Consider the following 25,303-nt stretch of genomic DNA (forward strand, 5'->3'; position numbering starts at 1 on the left):
ACCCTTTTTTGGTCAGCTGAGTATCTAACAAGTACAGAAACTCTTCACTGAGCTTAAGAGTCAGAGAGTATCTTACATCAGGGGTATGCTTATCCCCAATCAATTACTAAGGACAGAACAAAAACACCCGCATATTCTGTACCTCGTGACTATAACTGTTGGTGATGATTATCGGGTTACATGTTCTTCGTCCTTCACTATAAAAGTACATTTCTCTGTAGATCATTTTAAACCAGTCTTCCAATTACTCTCCTCATCCTTGTCTGGCATTGCCATTCGCTTCGTAAGCTCTGCCTATATTTAGCTGTGTTCATCAATTGCTCACATTAACAGAATGATACTGTACTCAGTGTTAATGGAATTAATGGTTTAATTACTTTCTAATCAGTAAAGAATGAATTTGTTCCTTTCAAATGTAATTGTTCTTATAACGCTTAGTAAACATTGCATATGAGGGGTTGTGTACAGAGCGTGTGCTCTTAGAGTGACTGGTATGCCCTATTCTTGTGAACGTATGTTTTGTAGTGAAAAACAATGAGTGAATTATGTTATAATTCTCACCCATGATGTTATTGTATTGCTGAACAAATCAGCTCTGTGACTCTGTGGATTAGTCCGAGTCTACTTGAATGTGATCCAATAGCACCCCCAACCTTCACTCCTGACTTCATTAGAATGGTTGAGTCGAATGCTGGCCTTCGAACTTGCTGTCCTGAAGTTGACTTATTGTCCATGGGGCTGCAGGATCAAAAGCAGCTGCAGGCCAGCTTTGAGCCCAACTATTGTGATGAAGACAGATTGGGCCCGGGGGTAGGTGAGGGTGGGGGGTGACCCTGGTCAGACATTGACATACACAACATCGCCACAAATTTATACCACCAGTGCAAATGGGATGTGCAGATGCTTTGCAAACTTCAATAGTTTTTATTGAAGAAGTTTCCATCTCACACTGCGAAAATCTGCTTTGCCCATAAATGCACTGAATGAATTGCCATTCAGTGTTACAGTGAAGTCAGATTTTGCAGGAAGAATATATTGTCAGTAGCATCAAAAATACTTAATTGAAAATCCATCATTGTAATATTCCTTTGGGTGCAATCTTGTCAAAAAAATTGCAGACTAATAAAATAACACTAAAAAGCAGCAGATCGTTTGTAGCATTTCGATTTGTATAGTATCAAACCCTTTTACGACGTGTGAGAGAAACAACCATTTTATTTGGTGCAAATCACAGTCATGGACAGAGGATCAACAAAGAGGACAATAGAGACATGAAATAACTCTTCCTCTTGCTTCAGTGTAGGTATATGCATTGGCAATTTTAGGGTCGCATTTTATCTAAGTCATTGTGGAGTCCTGTAGCCCAGTGATTAAAACACTCACCTCGCAAGTGAGAGACCTGGGTTCGATTTCTGGCAGGGCGATATGTTGGGCAAGTTTCTTTACTCCACACGCCTCTGTTTACCTAGCAGCAAGTAAAGCACAAGGTTGTTAGTCAATTGGCAGATCACTTTCCAGGGGTAATAATTCCTTAAAAAACAAATTGGTCACTTCCTTTCATGACTGTGGAACACTGCTGTGCACAATTGGCTGCCGCATTTCACCCATATATATATAGTCAATTCACTTTACAGTATATTCTGTGAAGCACTTTGAGACATCTAGAAGACGTGAAATACTCTATATCAAATGCAAGGATGATTATTATTATTCTAACAATATTTTCTGAATCACCACGGCAGTAGAACAAGAGGATACAGGTTCAGGGTTGCAAAGGGCAATTTCAGGACAGACACCATTAGCCAATGGATAATTAACTACTGTAACAGATTACCAGGACACAGGACTCATTTTAAAAACAGCTTGCTGTTATGAAGGGTACGTGGTAGGTGGGGAATGTGGGAAACTTAAAGTGGCCTTCTTCATCCGAACCAATTGTGTGACTGTGATCTTGTGATCTCAGTATGTGATGTGAAACTGCTTGTGTGTGAACCATTGCCTGATTCGAAACACAAAAAACCTCATGTTCAGGTTAAATTGAGTGGGAATTTTGCACATGTTATAAGTATACCTGCAAAAATGAACCTAGTCACTTATAAATTACTTGTCACAAATAATGGCTAACACCACTATAATATGACAGGATCAAAGTCGAGCTACATAATATTTCATGCAAGTCAGATTACAGTGTATACTTAGGGGAAAAAAGAGTAGGTGTTCTGGTTGAATATCTGTTTTATCTCAGAGAATTGTGCATATTGGTACCTTAGCTACACTTTATCACTGAATAAAGTGAATGAAACTATTCTAAGCATGAAATAATCTCTAGTTTATTGATTAAGGAATGAACACTGTTTCAGTGAAACCTATATTTTATGTACTGTGACTTCAATATTCTCAGCAGGCTGCAATTGTGAAATGAGAAAAGTCTGACCTTACCACAAACCATCTACGTGCCCCACTATACAGTTGTGGGTTCAAGTCTTGTGTTTGGGGCATTGAGCTAAGACTAGGTTCACACTCCAGGGCAGCTTTAGGCAGGCACTGCATTGTTTGAAGGTCCCATTTGCCTGTTCAGGTCACTCTTAAAAATTCTTGAGAGTTGTTCATTTCATTCTTAATTCATTCTAAGAACTGCTAAAAATCTGCTTCCAAATTATCAATGACATTGCTAATAATAATCCTTACATTTGTTATAGTGCCTTTCATGTCAGGAGGACATATCAAATTGTTTCATAGGATGTACTGTAAAGTGTAATGACTGTTTTTTATGAGCGAACACCCACTAAATTAAAACTGAACTTAAGAATGTTTCCATAGTTCAGCGTGGTTTCCATAGTACATCACTGACATCATAAACCTGTCCCTCTCCTCTGGCTCTGTCCCCATTCCATTAAAAACTGCCATCATCACGCCCACCCTGAAAAAACCCTCCCTTGATGCGTCGCAGCTATCAAGCTACCGGCCCATCTCCAACCTCCCCTTTCTCTCCAAGAAAGAGTTGTCGCCTCCCAACTGCGCTCTTTCCTCTCCACCCATTCTCTTTTTGAACCCCTTCAGTCAGGTTTCCGTGCTGCCCATAGCACAGAAACTGCCCTGGTCAAGGTCACCAATGATATCCTGACCATCTGTGACCAGGGCTCCCTCTGTCTCCTCGTCCTCCTCGACCTATCGGCAGCATTCGATACGGTCGACCACGCTATCCTACTCCACCGCTTGTCCTCCCACCTCAACCTTCAAGGCACTGTCCTTGAATGGTTTAGCTCTTACCTTTCCCACCGTCTTCACTTCGTCTCAACGAATGGCTTCTCCTCCACCCCCCGTACTGTCTCATGTGGTGTCCCTCAGGGCTCTGTCCTCGGTCCCCTCCTCTTCACCCTCTATATGCTCCCCCTTGGTGACATCATCCGCAAACATGGGGTTAACTTCCACATGTATGCGGATGACACCCAACTCTACCTTTCCTCCTCTACTCTCAACTCCACGACCACCGATGTCCTGACAGCCTGCCTGTCCGACATCGAGTCCTGGACGAGAGACAACTTTCTTCAGCTCAACGTGCGAAAAACCGAGGCCCTCCTGATTGGCTCACGTCAGCGCCTCCGCACCTCAGGCGCTGACACCATCAGCATCCAAGGCTGCACTCTCCACCTCTCAAAGCCAGTCAGGAACCTCGGCGTTTTGTTCGACCCTGAGCTGTCCTTTCTCCCTCACATCCGCACCACAACTGGCACCGCCTTCCATCACCTCCGGAATATCGCCAGACTACGGCACTACCTCACCCCTCACGCTGCTGAAACCCTGGTTCACGCCTTTGTCACCTCAAGGCTGGACTATGGGAACTCTCTCCTCGCCGGCCTTCCCGCCACCTCCCTCCACAAGCTGCAGGTCATTCAGAACTCTGCAGCTCGTGTACTGTCCCGCACCAGGCTTCGGGACCACATCACTCCCACCCTCGCTCGCCTCCACTGGCTCCCCATCCCCCAGAGGATTGATTTCAAGATCCTCATCCTCACCTACAAGGCCATTCACGGCCTTGCTCCCTCCTACCTCTCCAACCTACTATCCCCCTACCTACCTGCCCGTACCCTCCGTTCCTCTGGCTCCGGTCTGCTCCACGTCCCCCGCCCCAACCGCCCTACCATCGGTGGTCGGGCCTTCAGCCTCTCAGCCCCAGGCTCTGGAACTCCATCCCCCAGTGCCTTCGCCTTGCTTCCTCCCTTTCCTCCTTCAAGGCCGGTCTCAAAACCTTTCTCTTTGACCGTGCCTTCAGCTCCCCTCTCGACTCTCTTCCTCCTCCTCGCTCCCTCCCTTCCCTCCCCTCACCCTGACCATTTCCCCCCTCCTCTCTCCCTCCCTTCCCTCCCCTCACCCTGACCATTTCCCCCCTGCTCGGGTCATGACCCAACTGTGCAGCGCCTTGGGACGTCCTCCTGACGTGAAAGGCGCTCTATAAATGGAATCTTGTTGTTGTTGTTGTGTTGTGGTGGTAAATTTTAAGACAAAATGACTAGGACTAGGTGAAATTATGGATGTTATTTAACTTAACTGTATAACACTAACTAAAGTAAATCTTTATTTTTCTGGGATAATCACATCCAGTCTGGATATAAGCAAATCTGCTGATCAGAAATCCTTTGTCTTTCCAAATTTATTGCATAAAGCAGTATTTGACTGCCCATTGCTATGTGCAGTTGTTAACATGCTTTTCCACTTGAAATTTGACATTTTAAACAGCTCCAGGAGTACTGTAGATGTAAGCGGAAGATGATTCATTGCTTAGTATTATAGTAAAATACATTTTTTTAAGTTTAGCACCTTGGAGAGCAAGTAAAATGTCAAGAGAAATGTGCTTTTGTTTATCTGCTCGTAGTTCAGTTCAGGCATTTTAGATCTGGTGATGCCCCATGAACTCTGAATGTCCCTTGAAAATCAATAGTGACACCAGAATATCATACTGGGCAGCATCAATATTTCAAAAGGTTAAGCATTTCTGAGAAGCTCTGAACTTGTACAAAGTGTTGAACATTTCAGGGTAAATGCAGTTGTCAGGCTGAAACAATAAAACATAATGCACTTATATAGTGCCTTTCATGTCAAGTAATTTCTCAAAGTGCTTTACAGAAACGTACCAGAAGGGAAATGGGTAGGATAGAAGGATGAGAGGGAACTAGCTAGATATCTACATAACGTTACAGTATATTCTGTGAAGCGCTTTGAGATGTCTCAAAGACGTGATAAGGCACTATATGAATGCAAGGATAAGAACATAAGAATTTGCTAGGCGAAAGAAGACCAAAGTCCATCTAGTTTGCCTTCCACTATCCTGACAGTTGCTTGACATGTTGTCTCCCAAACTATATACTGTATTTTGAGATATTCTTTTCTATTACTATTATTATTTCATTGAGATTGAACTTTTACACACTTTTTAATGTCTGACACTAACTCACACAAAATAGATAATATTTCATGCAAACCAGATTACAGTGTATACTTAAGGGGAAAAAAGAGTAGGTGTTTTGGTTGAATGTGTGTTTTATCTCAGAGAATTGTGTATACCGGGTTCCTTAGCTGCACATTAAAATTAAATCATAAATTACTGCTTTAAAAAAAAGTTCATATTTACTTTTATTAATCAAAAATAGCTACAGGGTTTGAATTTGAAAGATTTGAAAGGTTAGATTTGCTAACTGTGATTGACATTTGCAGTTATTGGCAGAATGGCTTGTTGCGATTTCTAAAAGCCGACAGAATACAAAAAAAACTGCTGGAGAGCAAAAGGGCCCAATGTCGTGCACACAATTATGACATCTTAGAATCATAGAATATTGCAGCACAGATGGAGGCCATTTGGCCCATCGTGCCTGTGCTGGCTCTTTGGAAGAGCTTTACAATCAATCCCATTCCCCTGCTCTTTCCCCATATCCTTGCAAATTTTTCCTCTTCAAGTACCTATCCAGTTCCCTTTTGAAAGTTGTTATTGAATCTGTTTTCACCACCCTTTCAGGCAGTGCATTCCAGACCATAACAAAAAAAATTCTCCTCATCTCCCCTCTGGTTCTTTTGCCAATTATTTTGAATCTGTGTCCCTTAGTTACCAATCCACCTGCCAGTAGAAACAGTTTCTCCCAATCTCCCAATCTACTCTATCATAATTTTGAACACCTCTATTAAATCCCCCCTCTGCTCTAAGGAGAACAGTCGTCCTCACTGTTTACCAGGTTCCCAAATTTCGTGTCATCTGAAAACTTTAAAATATTGCTCTCTAAAGCCAAGTCCAAGTAATTTATGTATATCAAAAAGACCAGTGGACCTAATACCAACCCCTGGGGGACATCATTGTATACTTTCCTTGAAGGGAATTGATTGAAGACACAGTTAAAGAGGTTAGATTTCTGGGATCATACTCTGCATATGGTTAGATTTCAAAAGGGTTTCAAAAGCAAAGAGGGAGTGTGCGAGGTAGGGTGATTGAGGGGGAGAGTTCCAGAGAGATGGGACATATTGACTCAAAGTAACATTGCATAAGGTATCTGGTCAGCTAATCTCTACTGTTTATCTTTCTCTTACAGATACTGGCTGACAAACAAGGTTTACATCAAGCGGCCCAGCACAGGCCTTCTCATGTACACGCTTGCAACTCGATTCTGTGATGAGATCCATCTTTATGGGTTCTGGCCCTTTCCAAAAGATGCAAATGGAACACCAGTTAAATACCATTACTATGATAACCTGAAGTACAGATATTTCTCCAATGCCGGACCACACCGAATGCCACTGGAGTTCAAGACATTAAAATCTTTGCATGACAGAGGAGCTCTGAAATTGACAACAGGGAAATGCGGGCAGCCCTAGTGTTCACAATTCAAAAGCAGGATCCTGCCTTCTGATATGTTGGTGTGATTTGTACACACTGTGATTTGACCTGAAAAGATACTCACCAGTGATAATTACGACACTGCTGTAAAGTGCCCATCGCCAGCTAAGCTTGTAGCCGCAGAGTGTTCCAATTGAACGAGGTAGACTCAATGTTAGGAGCAAAATGCAAGCAGTGACGTGTTAACAAGGATTGAATATTGAGTGGGTAGGCTCGAGAGATTTGCCATCACTAGCAGGGCTCTGAAATTATTGAAGTCTGAGAGGTCCTGAGAACTTAATGGGGCCTGGTGTTAACCAGAGGTGGCCAGTATATATCTTAAGCAACTGCCTCAGCGAGCGATCAATGCTGTTATAGCATCCAAGCTTTACAATAATAATTTGGTGACAGTTTCAACACTTTCTTGTCATTGCTGTGACTTATGCGAGTACGCGAATTGGTCAAGGGTAATATCAGCTGTGGGAAGCCACCAGAAGAACGGAATGGCTGACAGCACTTTGCTCAGTTTCTTTGGTAGTTTTATAGCTCAAAGAATGTGAAAGACGTTGTCTCGTGGTGTGTTGAATGTGAACTGTGAAACTTAAAGGTGCCCTTTGTGCTGGTACCAAAGATCTTTATATAGTGAATCTTAGAACTTGCTTTTTGGAGACTGGGATTTGGGGAAAGTGTTACTGAGGTAAAGTGTTTTGTGCAATTGCTGTATAGTTTGTGCAGGGGAAATGAGAAGAGGAAGGGAGTGCAGCAGAGAGGAATCAAAAAGCACAGGTTTTATGTCAATAGAAGCACATCTGTACTAGTTCCTTAAAAGAACGTTAAATAGGAACTTTTTTTAAAAAACAACGTACATTTCAGCAGTTTACACAAACAAAATGCTCCCAGTGTTCTGTGTCAGGCTTTGGTACGTTGGGGTGTGGAAAATCTGACCAGTTGCACCGCTACTTATTTCATACTTAGTTAGCAAAGTTTCCAATACTCCTCCTTTCAGTTCTTCATATTGACATTACTGCGGTCGGTCAACTTCTGTTCTCTAACAGTGTGCTTCCCACAGAATAGAGTTCCTCTTTAAAATGCTATCAATTTGAATACAGCAGACTCCCTGCTAATTTTAGAACAGTACCATATGTCAGTTACTTGGGGTCTAACATGCTGTTTGGTGCTGCTAATGTTTTTTTGTTCCAGACAGTTTGCTAGAGTTAGCGAACAGCACATGTTAGAACACAGTGTGTAGAGTAAGGATGGTTGAATCAGTATTTTTTATGACGTTTTGTGATAGTTTTGACTTGAATTCATATAGTTGGTCAAAGTGATATCCAGCTGTGATTTCACAACTAAGAGTCTGTACTGCTGGTGAGAGACTGGCTCAGCTCCAAGCTTCCATGTCAAGTGAAGCTTCCTATTCTGGATGATCAGGGTAATCTGCTTTGATGAAAGAGACCGACCAATTAAAGTTTGGTTGTGGGCCAGCCTAATGCGATTAGCCGGGTGTGGGTGGGCCAGTCCAACACTGGTTCTTCCCTGCTTGCAGTCAATTAAACACACTGTGGGATCTAAGTGATTGAAAATATTACCAGTTAATAGTACACTTCTTCCAGCTAAAAGGAGAAGACGGTTTGCTGAGAGTTCCAGAGATCCTGCTATCCTCACAGTATAAATGGGAAGTAAATTGATTAGGAATCCTTCTTTGAAACTAGAAGAAGCAGACCATTCTGGGGTTTAATTTGTGATGTTTCTTAATGGTATTCCTTAATGAAAGCTGTGCTAGAATGGATGGAGTTCTCTCGAGACAATATGATGCATTTATGTAAATTACATCAAGGAATTCTCATCTGTACCACTCGCAATCGTTATTAAGGAATCCCATTAAGAAACACTACAAATTAGATATCCCTTTGTTTGTGTTGAGATCTCAGCTGGCAGAAATTTTGGATCCTCACAGTACAATGTCATGTTTTATTATTGAAGCCTTGACTATTTATTACAATGTTTTTACACTTGAAAAATAAACCTTTTTTTTAACTTTTTTTCACACACCTTGGAAACTCTTCGAACACCTTAGCAACAAGTTTCTTTGTGGATCCTCCCCTCCCCGCTGACCTTTTTCAGCCTACATCGGTCGCTGCCTCAATAAAAACATTATTCGTAACTTGGTCTTTTTCACCACAGTGATTTTATTTCCATTTATTGGAAAAGTGTGGATTCACTTAGCCAGTCTTGACTAGTACAATTTGGAGGTTTCTCCCTGTGTTGTGTGCAATAATTCTTTAGATAAAATTGGTCATTTACTTCATGGATGCTTGTGGGATATTGCTGTGGGCGAATTACTTGCTGCTTTCGGCCATTAAATGCACAGTCAATACACTTTACAGTATATTGTGTGAAGCACTTTGAGAAGTCCTCCCGACATGAAATGTCAAATGTAAGGATTATTATAATTTTGCTAAAAGAGAGAGAAGTCCAATCTAGCCAACCTATCCACCTAACTCAGTTAAGTTCTGGAGTTAATGTCTACTGGATTCAAGTCTGACTTGGATTGCTGCAGACCTCCTCCATGTGGGCTTGGCACAACAGCGCAGCCCAAGAGAATCCCCAATTTAAAACTGCTTTTGCGCCTTGAAGTAGCACTTCAACATCGCAGATCAGGAAAGCAAATAATCCTTCAATCCACGACTGTTTGTGGGACACTGCTGTACGCAATTGGCTGCCACATTTTGCCCACAAATATACAGTCAATTCACTTTACAGTCTAATCTGTGAAGTGCTTTGAGACGTCTAGAAGACGTGAAAAAGCGCTATATCAAATGCAAGGATTATTATTATTATTTTTATAAATAAAGTCATTTTCCTGTTTGGCTTTCTCCCCAATTACCTGCCTGGAGGCGAGGAGAAAGGATCCAGCTCTGTGTTAGGGAATAACCAATCCAAACACCCATCTAGATGTCCCTCAAGGTTCCTTTGATATTATTAAATAAGACTGACTCCTTTTGGTGGACAGAACTCCTTTTTGACACTCCCTTTTATGTTTCCTGTTTGTCATTTGTGTTGATAGTTAAGGATGGCAGTCACCAGCCTCAAGCTGTGCTAATTGTTTTGTAACAATTTACATTTATACAACACCCTTCTTGTAGGATAGCATCTCGGAACGCTGGTAATAATCAAGGAAATTCGTACTGGTAATAATTATGAATATAATTTGTAACAGTTATCACAAGGAACAGATTATTGGAAAACACAAATATTTAACTTCCCAAACTGTTTAGATGGTTGATAACCCTGTAAAATTAATTGACTGTATATTTTATGGGCGAACGCAGCAGCCAATTGTGCACAGCAATGTCCCACAAACAGTCGTGGATTGAAAATGACCAATTTATTATTGTTTTGTTTTGGAGGGATTATTATTAGGCGTGTGGAGTAAGGAAACTTGCCCAAGGTTTCACCCTGCCTGGAATTGATCTCAGGTCTCTCACTTGCAAAGCGAGTGCTCTAACCACTGAGCTACAGGACTCCACGCATTGCATTGATAAGATCAGAATAAGTCCCGTTTCTTTTGCAATCGCAGCAGGGAGTTGTTCACTCTGTTTGGGCTCCTCTCAGGCACACGAGAACTAGGTGGTGAGTTTGTGTTATGGTTCATATACAGATTAGAGAGCAGAAAACACAAAAACAAGAGCCTTAAACTAGATTTTTGAATGGCTTGCCTATCTTCACATCCTTCAGGTTTACACTGTTCTGGAACTAGGTCCATACCAATTCTGTCATTTTATAATAATCCTTGCATTTGATATAGCGCCTTATCACATTGTTGAGATGTCTCAAAGCACCACAGAATGTTACTTTACCGGGGCAGCCAATTTGCGCACTGCAGTATCCCAAAAAGAGCCATGAATTGAATGACCATTTTTTAAAACCTGACCAGGACACTGGGAGAAATTCCCTTCTCTTTAGAACTATGCCATGGATCTTCAATGTCCAACTGAATACGTAGATTGGACCTCAGTTCAACATCTCTTCCGAATGACGGGACCTCTGACATTGCAGCTCTTCACTGCACTGGAGTGTCAGCCTAGGCTGAGTTCAGATTCCTAATATGACTCATTTTAAGGTCATATGTAACCCATAAGCTTCAGACTCAAGAGGCAAGAGCGCTACCAAATGAGCTATACTAATATCCCACAAAATACACAGTCATTACACTTAACAGTAAATCTTGTGAAGCACTTTGAGATGTCCTTCTGAAGTAAAAGGCATTATACCAAATCATGTATTATAATTCCACACTTGTTTAAAATTGATAATAAGCTAAAAGGTCGATCACGCCATCCTCCTCCACTGCCTTTCCTCCGTCATCCACCTCAGTGGGACCACACTCGCCTGGTTCGAGTCCTACCTCACAAACTGCCAGCAGTACATCTCCACAAACGGCTTTTCCTCCCGCTCTCATCCGGTTACCTGCGGGATACCCCAAGGATCCATCCTTGGTCCCCTCCTCTTCCTAATCTATATGCTGCCTCTTGGGGATGTCATCTGCAACAACAACAACAACAACAAGATTCCATTTATAGAGCGCCTTTCACGTCAGGAGGACGTCCCAAGGCGCTGCACAGTTGGGTCATGACCCGAGCAGGGGGGAAATGGTCAGGGTGAGGGGAGGGAAGGGAGGGAGCGAGGAGGGGGAAATGGTCAGGGTGAGGGGAGGGAAGGGAGGGAGAGAGGAGGGGGGAAATGGTCAGGGTGAGGGGAGGGAAGGGAGGGAGCGAGGAGGAGGAAGAAAGTCGAGAGGGGAGCTGAAGGCACGGTCAAAGAGAAAGGTTTTGAGACCGGCCTTGAAGGAGGAAAGGGAGGAGGCGGCGAAGGCACTGGGGGATGGAGTTCCAGAGCCTGGGGGCTGAGAGGCTGAAGGCCCGACCACCGATAGTAGGGCGGTTGGGGCGGGGGACGTGGAGCAGACCGGAGCCAGAGGAACGGAGGGTACGGGCAGGTAGGTAGGGGGATAGTAGGTTGGAGAGGTAGGAGGGAGCAAGGCCGTGAATGGCCTTGTAGGTGAGGATGAGGATCTTGAAATCAAAGGTGAGGATGAGGATCTTGAAATCTGCAGACATGGGGTACACTTCCACATGTATGCGGACGACACCCAACTCTATTTTTCCACCTCACTTTGCGACCCCCAATCCCCTGATGTTCTGTCAGCCTGCCTGTCAGACCTCAGGGGCTGGATGAGCACGAATTTCCTTCAGCTAAATGTTGACAAGATGGAAGCCATACTCCTTGGCTCTCATCAAAATCTTCAATCGCACGGTTCTCACCTCCTTCACCTACCCAACCGGCCACTAAAACCCTCCGAACCTATATGCAACCTAGGCATCTGGTTCGACCCCCAATTATCCTTCCTCACCCACATCCAGTCCCTCATCGGCACCGCTTTCTTCCACCTCCGATGCATCACCCGTCTCCGCCAATATCTCACCCCAAAAGTTGCCGAAACCCTGGTCCATGCCTCTGTAATCCCTTAGCTGGACTATTCAAATGCCCTCCTCGCCGGTTAACCTCCACTACCATTCATAAAATCCAGGTCATCCAGAATTCTGCCGCCCGCATCCTTACCCATACGAATTCCGCTCCCCGATTACCCAGTCCTTGCCAGACTGCACTGGCTGCTGTCCCAGAGAGGATCGATTTCAAGATCCTCACTCTTGTTTTCAAATCGCTCCACTCCTCTGCACCCTCCTACCTCTCTGACCTCTCTCCTCACAACAGTGCCCGTTGCCTTTACTCGACCAGGTCTGGCCTCCGTGTCCCCCGAATCCTCCGCTCCACCATCGCTGACCGTGCCTTCAGCCACTAACCCCCGAGGCTCTGGAACTCCCTTCCTCACTCCCTTCGCCCCTTCTCTTCCTACTTTCAAGTCTTGACTAAAGACCTTTCCTTTCAACCGTGCCTTTGGTCAACGTCTTCCCCCTCCCCCTGGCTCGGTCCCGGGATCCGTTACTGTAAAACGCTCTGAGACGCCGTCCTGCGTGGAGGGTACTATATAAATCCAAGTTGTTGTTGTTGACTCTTTCTGGCTGTTCAAACTCCCATTCATTGTTGCCACGCACTCAGTCTAGAGAAATCATCCCTGATAGTGGAGCTGCTGTCACGACTCAGCCTGACCTAAATTATGAATTCTAATTGAAGAGACACCATAACAGGTTTATATTTAGGCACAGTGTGGATCCAAAGGCTAGTAGCCTCACCAGTTACTGGAGCTGATCATTATAAAGACATACGGAGCAGGAGCATAGCTGGAAGAGGTCAAATGCTGTGGTACATAAGGTTGAATGATGGCTCGCTTATTCTGCATATGTCTACAGATGGTGCCTTGAAGGATATAGGAATAAGATAATTCAGTGCAGTTGATATTTGCATTGTTGCTGGTAAAGCAATGACCAGCTCGTAATCTGCATCTACATTTTAAGAGACACATTACACAGCTGTGCAACTGCCTAATAAATTATTCTTAATCTCTAACTGCATTAACCACCATTAATGCACATGAAGGATAATAATAATAATAATCCTTTCAATTGATATAGAGTCTCACCTCAAAGAAATTGGGAAGTGAGGGAGAATTCTGCCTATCCTTGGCCTGGAAATTCATGCATTCTGCATCTATTGAGCAGATTGTTGCCTCTGTCTTGAGACATCTGGCCATGTTGGTCCCTTAGTGTATGCAGCACAGTCCAGCTCCACAAATAAAAATAATCCTTACAATTAATAGAGAGCCTTTCACGTCAGGAGGATGTCTCAAAACGCTGCATAGGATAAACTGTAAAGTGTAGCTTGCAGGTGAAGGGGGAGGTTCCTATTTTGTAGGAGCTCCATTGGATATCTGAATACTAATCCATTCACAACCATTCAAATATTCTTTACTCATTGCTCACGGCCTCTGTATTTTATCACTGATTAGCTAGAGGATTTGTACCCTAGGTACTGATGCCAGAAACAACACAGCAAGAATATGATGTTCAACATGTGTCTATCAACACTTGATCCATAAAAAAGCTTCATATGTCAATAGCAAGCTGCTTAATAGTCTCAGGCAAAATAGGCCAAAGTTAAGAACTTCAAAGAGAGGGCCTTGTTCGCCCACATCCTCCCTTCTAGGGATGTTAGTTGACTTTTGCTCATTAAACAACCGGGCAGTCAATAGCCAAACAGGATACTGGGCTACAGCCAAAATCCAGATGCCATACTCAAGCTATACAAAGCTCTGATCAGACCTCACTTAGAGTATTACATACAGTTCTGGTCCCTGTGACATAAAGTAGCTGCCCAGGTCCTAGATGCAGTGCAGAAAAGAGTGATGAGAATCATCCCCAGTGTTAGAAGAATGAGTTATGAGCAATGAAAAGCTCTTCATTTTTATTTGAGTATTTTAGTAGTTATCTCAGATAGAGGAATATAACATTTTAAATAAGATTGAAAAAGTAAACCTAGGACAATACTTTCAGATGCACGAAGACTGTAGAAGACGAGGACATTGGTTTAAAGCTATAAAGGCCAATTTCAGGATAGATACCAGGAAGTTTTTCTTAATCAAGTGTTGATACTATGAAGGGATGCCATTAGAGTGGTGGGAATTTTAGAAGGATGAGATAATAGGTCAAAGGTCCTTCTTCATACAAATCATTCTTACGATCGAATACAAGGATTATTATTATTATTATTATCATTCTTATGATCAAATATAAGGATTATATTTTCCATGCTGAATATATATGGTGAATACCTTTACACTCAAACCAAATTAGGCACTCAAAACATTGGGAATCGGTCTCATGTAGCAAAAGATTAGTAGCAACAATACAGGTTGTTGGTGCTATTTCAAACTGAGATTAACGGTGTAACTTTCTGGACATCATCGTGACTCAGCAACAGGAGAATATTGTGCATCAATGCTTCCTTTCAAAACTGGTGTATAAAAATTACAGGGAGGTTCATGGAAGCAAAACCTTCCTGTACATAATGATTCCAAACTGCTTAAATTTCATCCTCCCTCACAGTTTATGGCATCATCTTAATCCCTGCTTGTTTATTTCAAGCTACATAGACAGACTGCAAGAGGGAATTTGATCTTTTTCCTAATAATATTAATAATTCTTGTATGTGATATAGCTCCATCGGTGAGATATCTCAAAGCACTTCACAGAATATACTGCAAAGTGAATTGACTGTGTATTTTGTGGGCAAAAATGTTCCACTGACATTTGTAGGGCTGAGGAGAAATTCCAGTGAGCATTACCTGTGGTGATGTTGGCTACTAAAGGGATTTCCCATAATAATCATGCGTCACCTAAAGCACTGAGGGGGGAGATCCAGCTGGATCTGATTTCCTCTTTTTATTTGCCAATTCACAGTGTCCAGATAGGTAAATTGTTGAATTTGGTCTTAACTTTGAGGGCGGTTTTCTGTAGTTCTTAAACAAAATGTAATTGTACATAACGATAGGACAGGAGAGCAATACTAACAGCAATTCAGACTCTTTGCTTGAGTGTGTAATAACTGGTGCTATATGACAAGCTGCTCATTGCTCCAGGGGCCACATAGCAATTAATATTGTACCATAGGCTCACGTCTTTACAAAACATAAACAGGAAACGTTGGAAATTCACAGAAGCTCGATGAGTATGAAAGTAAAGTTTCACTTTTGGGTGGGCCCCTTTCCTTCCATTCTGATAAAGAGTAACATCCTTGATTTTCAGATATGAATCAATCTGCTGTGACTTCTAGCCTTTATTTTAGATTTTAACTCAGTGGCTGTTTTTTTTCTCCTTTTATGTGCACTGCGAGGTTTGTTTTCAGGCAGCTCGAAGTGAGATTCTCACCTCACTTCGTTAGTTTGAGGTTAGTATGGCCATTAACTTAAAATATAAATATCGCTGGTTCCATCCCTCGACTGAACTGTGAGGATAATTTTAGTGGGGGCAGCAGTAGTTCTGTTGTAGTTGATTTTAGTATCCCATAGGCAGCTGGTGAAAATATTCTTGGGGTGGCGGACTCAGTGGTCAACCTATGAGATAGGTGTAGCCTCTGTGCCAGTGTCAAAGATGGCTGCCTCTCCCTCCCTCCCAACAGGAAACGTTGGAAATTCACAGAAGCTCAATGAGTATATGAAAGTAAAGTTTCACTTTTGGGTGTGCCCTGATACATAGGATCAGTACCAGCTTCAAAGATGACCACTCCGCCACCCTTCTCACAAGCAGATTTCAAGCTACTTCTCTCACAACAAGTCCCTTATGCTCTGGGTGAAAAAGAAGCACCTGAATTTAGCTTTTATTGCTAACTTCTTGTCTGAACCCTTCAACACAGAGAACAGTCTGCATAGATCATCATTGTTAATCCCCTTCAGAAACTTGAAAACTTCAATTTGGTCACCTAAAAGCTTCTCCATTCCAAAGGAAACACATAGCAAAACAGGAATAAAACAAGGCCATTCATCCCACCAAGCATATTCCACCAGTCCATTACATCTTGGTAGATCTTCCAATCCAAATGTTCCTCCTTGCCACCTTTACATCACTACTATCTGATTATCTCTCTTTTAAATATTGATTCCATTTCTACAGCTTTCTGGAGTAGAATATTCTACATTTTCACAACCCTCAGTGCGAAGAAATGCTTCCTGATTTCAGTTCTCATTGTCTTGGTTAAATTTTTAATGCTATACCCACTTTGTGTAGCCATTCAGACTGGTGGAACAGGCTGATGTGCTGAATGGCCTTCTCTGAAAGCCCCCTTTCACTCATAAAATATACAGTCAATTGACTTTACAGTATATTCTCTGAAGCACTTTGAGGCGCCTTGAAGAGGTGATGAGGCGCTACATCAAATGCAAGGATTATTATTTGTAATAGATATTCTAATTCATGTTAAATAAAACAGGACAAACTTAAATTCCTGATACCTGAAAACTTCTTCATTGCTCCCTTTGTAACCTGCCTGGAATTAGAAGATCACAACAGAACATGGGACTCTTAGGTTTCAGATACTTGCAGGACACAAACTAACTCACAGAGCTTATTCTCCCCAGGAGTCCTGTAGCTCGGTAATTAGAGCACGCACCTCGCAAGTGAGACACATGGGTTTGATTCCTGGCAGAGCAAAACTTTGGCCAAGTTTCCTTACTCCTCATGTCTAATAATGATCCCTCAAGAAAAAAATAATAAATTGGTCACTTCAATCCACGACTGCTTATGGGACACTGCTGTGCGTAATTGGCTGCCGCATTTCACCCACAAATATAGTCAATTCACTTTACAGTAGATTCTGTGAAATGCTTTGAGACGTCTAGAAGACATGTAAAGCGCTGTATCAAATGCAAGGATTATTATTATTAGATATATATTCTATTATCGGGAATCCATCAGTGTGCAATGCACAAGTCAGTTTTGATTGTACTGCTTTAAAGATCCAGTGAAATCCGTGTGCTTTCAACATATAAATTGAACATGACTGAAAAGCCAGCTACATCACTTTTATTTAACATGTGAACAGTGAAGAGTGGCAGTACTGAAATAGTTGAAACCTGAATAATTCAAGTTGACAGTCATAACACATTGCTTGGAACGGTGCATAAGGAAATCTCTTTGACCGTGCCTTCAGCTCCCCTCTCGACTCTCTTCCTCCGCCTCGCTCCCTCCCTTCCCTCCCCTCACCCTGACCATTTCCCCCCTCCTCTCTCCCTCCCTTCCCTCCCCTCACCCTGACCATTTCCCCCCTCCTCGCTCCCTCCCTTCCCTCCCCTCACCCTGACCATTTCCCCCCAATGCTCGGGTCATGACCCAACTGTGCAGCGCCTTGGGACGTCCTCCTGACGTGAAAGGCGCTCTATAAATGGAATCTTGTTGTTGTTGTTGTTGTTGTACAAAGCGGAACAGGAAAACTACTGTGATGTACAGCTATTTTAGAAATCATATGTTACTGACAGTAAATCCTGTGAAGCGCTTTGAGACGTCCTCCTTCACCATCATTAGGAAAAATCTAATGATACCCATAAAGTTGTTAGGAGGTTGTTTACTTGGTTTTCTCTTCCAGCCATGGAAACTTTGTGGAAGCCAGGCTGTGAATACCACTGACTCATATCATAAGGTGTCTCATTAGATGTTAGCCTAGCTCACTTGGTAGTACTCTCACTTCTGAGTCAGCCGGGTGTGGATTAAAGACTCGTATTGGGACTTTCATCTCACATAGATTAGACTGACAGTTTAATATCGGATTGGGATTGTGCTGCATTACCAGAGGTGTTGACCTTTGGATGAAATGTTCAACCGAGGTCCTGTCCATTCAGGTGGGTGTTAAAGATCCGACAACACTGTTCAAAAAGAAAAGTCCATATCAAATACAAGGATGATTATTATTATTATTATTATTATTATAGTATCTGATGCCTCAGTGTTCAAGGGCTTTTGATAGTTTACAAACTAATTTTACCAGTTGCACATTGGCACAAGATCCTAAGATCACCAAATAGGTTCAGATAAAGAATTCGCTTTGGCCCATTTAATGATTCATACATTCACAGGTAGTACAGCTCAGAAACAGGCTGTTCAGCCCATCCAATCTGGCTGGTTATATACCACACGAGTTCCTATCCAGATCCTATCCCTTCTCCCATATCTTGGCTGCATCAAAATCCATCATTGGCAGTCAGGCCTTCAGCTTTTCTACCCCCACCCTTTGAACCTCCATCCCACAGTCCCTTCGCCGTATGCCCTACCTTGCCTCCTTGAAGGCTTGTCTCAAGACCCTCCTCTTCAAATGTGCCTTCGGTCGCCCTCCTACCCGTACCCTCGCTGCTCTCCATCCCTTCTGATCCCAACCCCTAGTCCAAGTCCCTGACTGTCCAGCGCCTTGGGACATCCTCACCGATCACCCATTTAGGCAGCCTGAAATTCTACCCAGTATTAGCCTGTCTGGTCATGTAATTTGTTGTCATTGTTGTTGTTGTCCTCTAATTCTGTGGTCTTTTAGCATCTAAAAGTATTATTCTGGTTTTCAATCCCATCTAAAATCTCATATACCTCTCGTTGACATAATGGTGCTTGGTTTAAGAAGAATTAGCTGAGAATATTGGTTCTGTTGTCAATGTACACAAGTCTGCAACTCTCCATTTGCTTTCACCCCATTCACATATTTCACTTGTCAGTTTTGCTGATCTTAAATCAAAACAGCTTTCAAAATTGAGCCTGAATTTAAGAGTTTCACACAATGCTGTGTGATCTTAGATTTTAAGATAAAATGGTCTTACAGGCTAAGACTAGGTAGAATTTCAGGCCTATGGCGCTGTATCATGTTGAAACATCTCAAAGCACTTTCCACAATCAGTTATTGTGACATAGAGTGACTGGTATACTTATGTAAACGCAGCAGCAACATTTCATAAATAGCAATGGGATGAACGGCCAAATGCAATCCGTTTGGTGGATTTACGTTTAGAAGCAATATTGGTCATAGCACTAAGAGATTGCTCTGCTCTTCTTCCAAATAGAGTGCAGCCCTGTTATAATGTTTCATTTGGTCCTAATATGCTCACTTCCAGTGTGGCAGCCAGCTATTGCACTAAAATGGCATATTTACCTGTTATCACACCTCGCTTATCCTGATAACCACTTTATAATGAAGCTTCCCTGAATTGCCATATGTTCTTTTAAGGGCTAACTGAACTGTCAGAACAGGCAGATGGGCCTCCAGTTTAAATTTCATTTGAAGGATGGCTTTTTTCAACATTGCAGCATTCTCTCAGTATTATCACCCCACATTCTGAGCGCAGATACTGGTTTGAGGATCAGAACTGCAACCATCTGACCCAGAAGACACATTTTTATTAACCCTGCATCGAGAACCCTTTCAGCCACTATGTCAAGCCTAAAACTAGCTGGAAACAATAGTGTAACACTGTTAGATGGCCCCCATGCCCTACAATTTCAGTTTCAGGGATGTTCTGGCACATGTGGTGCTTTTTAACCTAATTTTCTTTGCATCTCGAGGCTCTACCTGCTCCTTGTGCCAAGTTATTTCTAAAAACAGTTTTGTAGCATCATCTCATTGGCATATGGGACACTATCACTTTATTGAACTATTACAATATATTGTAAACATTGCAGCAGTTCAGAAAAAGAATCTTGCCATATAACTATTCTAAATAGTTTACCCACACTGCTTTATCAGTTGTGTAGCTTAGTACCGTTAATTTGCGGTTAGAGCACTTGCCTTATAAGTGAGAGGACCCAGATTTGATTCCCGATGTGGGACGAAGCCTTGGACAAATTTCCTTACTCCACACGCCTCTGTTTATCTAGCAATCAGTAGGAACCCAATTGCTAGTTGATTGGTGGATCGCTTTCCTGGGGTAATAATACCCCTAAAACACAAAAATTGTTCACTCAATCCACAACTATTAGTGGGACACTCCTGTGCGGAATTGGCTGCCGTGTTTCGCTCGCAAAAATATACAGTCAATCCACTCTACAGTATATTCTGTGAAGTGCTTGAGACATCTCAATGAAGTGATAAGGCACTATATCAAATGCAAGGATTATTATTAAAGATAATAACTGCATACACAACAAAAATAAATCAGCAGTAAATAGACAACAGCTTTGTAACTGCAGTAATCATTGCTCTAGAGTAGAGGAGATATTGAACCAAACTTCAAGTGAATAAAATTAAATAGGCAGAAATTTCTACTTTTGCTCATTTTAATCAGCTCCATTAATTACTGATATATTTTTGGTTTAAGGCTTTGTACAGTGATCTATTACATCTCCACAGCTACTGCCGTTCTTTGACTCGTGCAAAAACGGCCTTCTACTCCAACATCATCTTGGAGGCTGAACACAACCCAAAAATCCTTTTTTCCCCCACCCACTACCTCCTCCGTGCACCCCCTCAGGCCTCCTCAATCTTCGTATCAAATGCCAAATGCAAGGAGATCATGGACTTTTTTCTTCTAAAATACTTAACATCCGCCAGGCAGCCTCATCCACCTGTCCCTTGTCACCCACCGCCACGCCCTCTTTGTCCCCCTCACCTTCCTCATCATCTGCTCCTACCACCACCCTCATTCTACATTCCTTCCTCCCCATCTCTCCGTCCTCCCTCTTACCCACCATCACCTCCATGAAACCCACCACCTGCTGCCTCGAACACCCTCCCCACCAACTTACTGGTCACACAGCTCCCCCTCCTCTGCCCACTACTGGCTGACATCATCAACCAGTCCCTCTCCTCCGGATCAGTCCCTGTCTCCCTCAAAACTGCTGTCATCACCCCCCTCCTGAAAAAACCCTCCCTAGATCCCTCAAACCCCAGCCACTACCGCCCTATTTCTAACCTGCCCTTCCTCTCAAAAGTTCTGGAACGCGTCGTTGCTAATCAACTTCACGCACACCTCTCCTCCCACTCCCTCTTCGAACCCCTCCGGTCCGGTTTCCGCCCTGCCCACAGTACAGAGACTGCGCTTGTGAAAGTCACAAACGACATCCTCTCTATCTGTGACCAGGGCTCTCTCTGCCTCCTTGTCCTTCTGGAACTCTCTGCTGCGTTCGACACAGTCGATCACGCCATCCTCCTCCACCGCCTTTCCTGTGTCATCCACCTCAGTGGGACCGCACTCGCCTGGTTCGTGTCCTACCTCACGAGCCACCAGCAGTACATCTGCACAAACGGCTTCTCCTCCCGCTCTCACCCGATCACCTGTGGGGTACCCCAAGGATCCATCCTTGGCCCCTTCCTCTTCTGATCTATATGCTCCCTGTTGGGGATGTCATCGGCAGACATGGGGTACATTTCCACATGTATGCAGATGACACTCAACTCTACTTTTCCACCTCTCTTTGTGACCTCCAGTCCCCTGATGTTCTGTCAGCCTGCCTGTCAGACCTCAGGGGCTGGATGAGCGCAAACTTCCTTCAGCTGAACATTGACAAGACGGAAGCCATACTCTTCGGCTCTCATCAATGTCTGAAATCTCATGGTTCTCACCTCCTCCACCTACCTGACCTCCCCCTAAAACTCTCCGAACCCGTACGCAACCTAGGCGTCAGGTTCGACCCCCAATTAGCCTTCCTCCCCCACATCCGGTCCCTTACCAGCACCGCCTTTTTCCACCTCCGTCGCATCGCCTGTCTCCGCCAATACCTCTCCCCAAAAGCCGCTGAAACTCTGGTCCATGCCTTTGTCACCTCTCGGCTGGACTACTCCAATGCCCTCCTCGCCGGTCTCCCATCCCATCCCCTACCATCCATAAAATCCAAATCATTCAAAACTCTGCCACCCGCATTCTCACCCGCTTGAAACTCCGCTCCCCGATCACCCCAGTCCTTGCCAGACTGCACTGGTTGCCTAACCCAGAGAGGATCGATTTCAATATCCTCACCCTTGTATTCAAGTCCCTGCACTTCTCTGCACCCCCCTACCTCTCTGACCTACTATCTCCTCAAAACAGTACTCATTGCCTTCGTTCCTCCAGGTCTGGCCTCCTCCTTGTCCCCCAAGTCCTCCGCTCCACCCTGGGCGGCCATGCCTTCAGCCACTATGCCCCGAGGCTCTGGAACTGCCTTCCTCACTCCCTTCGCCTTGCTTCCTCCCTTCCCATTTTCAGGTCTCTGCTGAAGACCTTTCTTTTCGACCGCGCCTTTGGTCACCTTTGTTAATGTTATCTGAGTTTAATACAATAAGGAACTTGTGATTACAATAATTAAGTTAGAAGCAACATTATTGCTGAAATAATCATACTGTTAAAGATAGTGAGATTGCAACACAATGGATAATGAACCACTGAAATGTTAAACCGAAGTTCCATCTGCCTACACTGATTTAGATTGTGAAGCAGTCAGAGACATTATTCTCTGTGAAGGGATATAAATGCAAGTTGCTGGTGTTGCCGATTGAGGTGAATGATCCCATGGCATTATTTTGGTGGAAAATTAGGGCATTCTCCCAGGATCTTAGCTAATATCCCTCCCTCAACAGCAGCAACAACAACAACTTGCCCTTATATAGCACCCTCCACGCAGGGTTGCGTCTCAGAGCACTTAACAGTGGCAGAGCCTGACTCTGAGCCGGGGGGGTGTGGGGTGGGTGGTGGCCGTAAGCACGACGGAAGAGGAAAGTTTTCAGGTGGGACTTGAAAAAGGGGAGAGGGGCCAAAGCGGAGGGATTAAGAGAGAGTGTTCAGAGTTTCGGGACATGCAAATTCACTTGAAACCAAAAGATTGACCATTCATCTCATTGCTGTAGTGGGTCCAGATTAACTGCCATGTTTTGTTCTATATCAAGCTATTGCCCTTCAAATGACTCTTCCAGACATTGTAACATGATATATTGGATGTTGGTTATTTTTTAGCTGTGTCAGCCTGGCTAAGTTGGTAGTACTCTACCTTCTGAATCAGAGGGTTGTGTTTCAAACCTCACAACGAGACTCACATAGTGCCAGATGACACACCAATGCAGTGCTGAGGGTGAATTGCATCAACAGGGATGTTGTCCTTCGGATGAGAAGGTAAACAGAGGTCCCATCTGCTTGTTCAGGTGGACGTTAAAGATCCCATGGTACTACTTAAAAAGAGAAGGAAATTTCTTCTGGTGTCCTGGCCAACAATCTCCCAAAATAAAATTGGTCATTCACTACATGGCTGTTTTGAGCTATATTGTTGTGCACAAAATTGGCTGGCTAGCGTTCAGTCACACACAAGCAGTCCTTGCACTTTACAGTAAATCCTATGAAGTGCTTTGGGATGTCATCCTGACGTGAAAGGTATTGCATCAAATGTAAGGATTATTATTATTATTATTGTCTTCAATTCAGTTTTGATTTACTTGGAAGCTGTTTTCCCAATGTGCGTTTTAAAAATTCAAAAGACTATTTTCTAAATTGAGACTGAATTTAAAAATTTTGCAAAATTCTGCAGGATCTTAAACTTTAAAACAATTGTTTTAAGGCTGAAGACCACAAGAAATATCAGACTGTTTAAATCTCTTGCTGGGTCGTGGTTCCATGGACATGGCAACCATTCAGTAGCTTGCCATTTTTTTTCTGTAAACCCAGAGGGTGAAGGTCCACAGACTATTTGACCTTGAGGGCTTTGGAGCAAAGGCTGATCCTGTTCTCATCCAATGTCTGCAGATGCGCATTTTAATACAGGTAAGAAATAATCCTTACATTTGGTAATAGTACCTTTCACATTGAGAGGACATCTCAAAGCGATTCACAAGATATATCGTAAAGCAATGGTGGCTAACCTTTATGGTCAGACAACAAAATAAATGTTTTTGATTGAATATTTCTTGAATTATGCCATCAAGAAATAACTAAAAACACACTACCCATCAAAAATAGACTTATCTAGACTTGCGTGAACGTTCAGGGGGCTGTTTCTTCCCATAAAGTGAAGTGAATGTATTTTGTGGGTGAATGCAGGACACTGGGATAATGTTCCCCCTTCTAGCCAACAGCGCTGAAGCCCATTGGAGCACTCAGAATTGCTCTTATGGCTGAGATTAGAAAATCAGCAAAAAACAGTATTTGAACCTGCAATCTTCCACATTGTGTAATTTAGAGAGCATTGTTTTCATTTCCTAGGCCATTAGGGACCCAGCTGATGTTATTAGTCAATTTTCTCTACAAGATCTATTTCCTAATTGTTCACTCTAAGGTCAAGTTTTGATTTGTCTCGTTGCAATTTATTTGTAATCCATATTTCAAACTTGTCTGTCTAAATTCTCTTATAATCTCTCTTTATTATCAACAATCAATAATGCATAGTCAATAAGTTTGGGCTGTTTATCAATAATTTTCCACTGATCTTGAAGGCAGCTTCTACATCATCTGGACTGCATCTCCCAATAGATTCAGGACTTCTTTAAATGGACATAGGCGACAGAGCAGATTCTTCTCTGATGCTTCTTCTCATCTGTAGCTTGTTCCCAGGATTTATGCCTAACACACAGTAATTATCATGCCTTTCCAATTAATTCCAATCTTTTTAGAGCATTTATTAACCGCTTGTCCTGATCCCTATCTAATACTTTCACATAATAATAATAATAATCCTTGCATTTGATATAGCGCTTTTCACATTTTCTAAACGTCTCAAAGCACTTCACAGGATATAGAGTAAAATGAATTGACTGTATATTTGTGGACAAAACGTGGCAGCCAATTGCGCACAGCAGTGTCCCACAAACTGTGGATTTAGTGACCAAATATTTTTTTTTGAGGGATTATTATCCCTGGAAAAATAATCCACCAATCGACGTACAACCGGGTTCCTACTTACTACTAGGTAAACAGAGGTGTGTGGCGTAAGGAAACGTGCCCAACATTTCACCCTGCTGGGAATCGAACCCAGGTCTCCTGCTTGCAAGGTGAGTGCTCTAACCACT

General features: G+C 43.1%; 1 protein-coding gene across 3 annotated transcripts in view; it reads left to right on the plus strand.

Moving 5' to 3' along the window:
• The window catches only part of st8sia4 (ST8 alpha-N-acetyl-neuraminide alpha-2,8-sialyltransferase 4), a 39,839-nt gene extending 30,843 nt beyond the window's left edge, over positions 1–8,996 (plus strand). For all 3 annotated transcript variants that reach the window (XM_007893115.2, XM_042334130.1, XM_042334135.1), the window contains exon 5: positions 6,576–8,996. In XM_007893115.2, coding sequence (XP_007891306.1) covers positions 6,576–6,858 — 283 coding nt within the window. In that variant the 3' untranslated portion in view covers positions 6,859–8,996. The remainder of the gene's footprint in view (positions 1–6,575) is intronic.
• Positions 8,997–25,303: the final 16,307 nt, after the last annotated feature.

Source organism: Callorhinchus milii, unplaced genomic scaffold (assembly GCF_018977255.1).
Source record: "Callorhinchus milii isolate IMCB2004 unplaced genomic scaffold, IMCB_Cmil_1.0 Scaffold1, whole genome shotgun sequence".
NCBI classification, from domain to species: Eukaryota; Metazoa; Chordata; class Chondrichthyes; order Chimaeriformes; family Callorhinchidae; genus Callorhinchus; species Callorhinchus milii.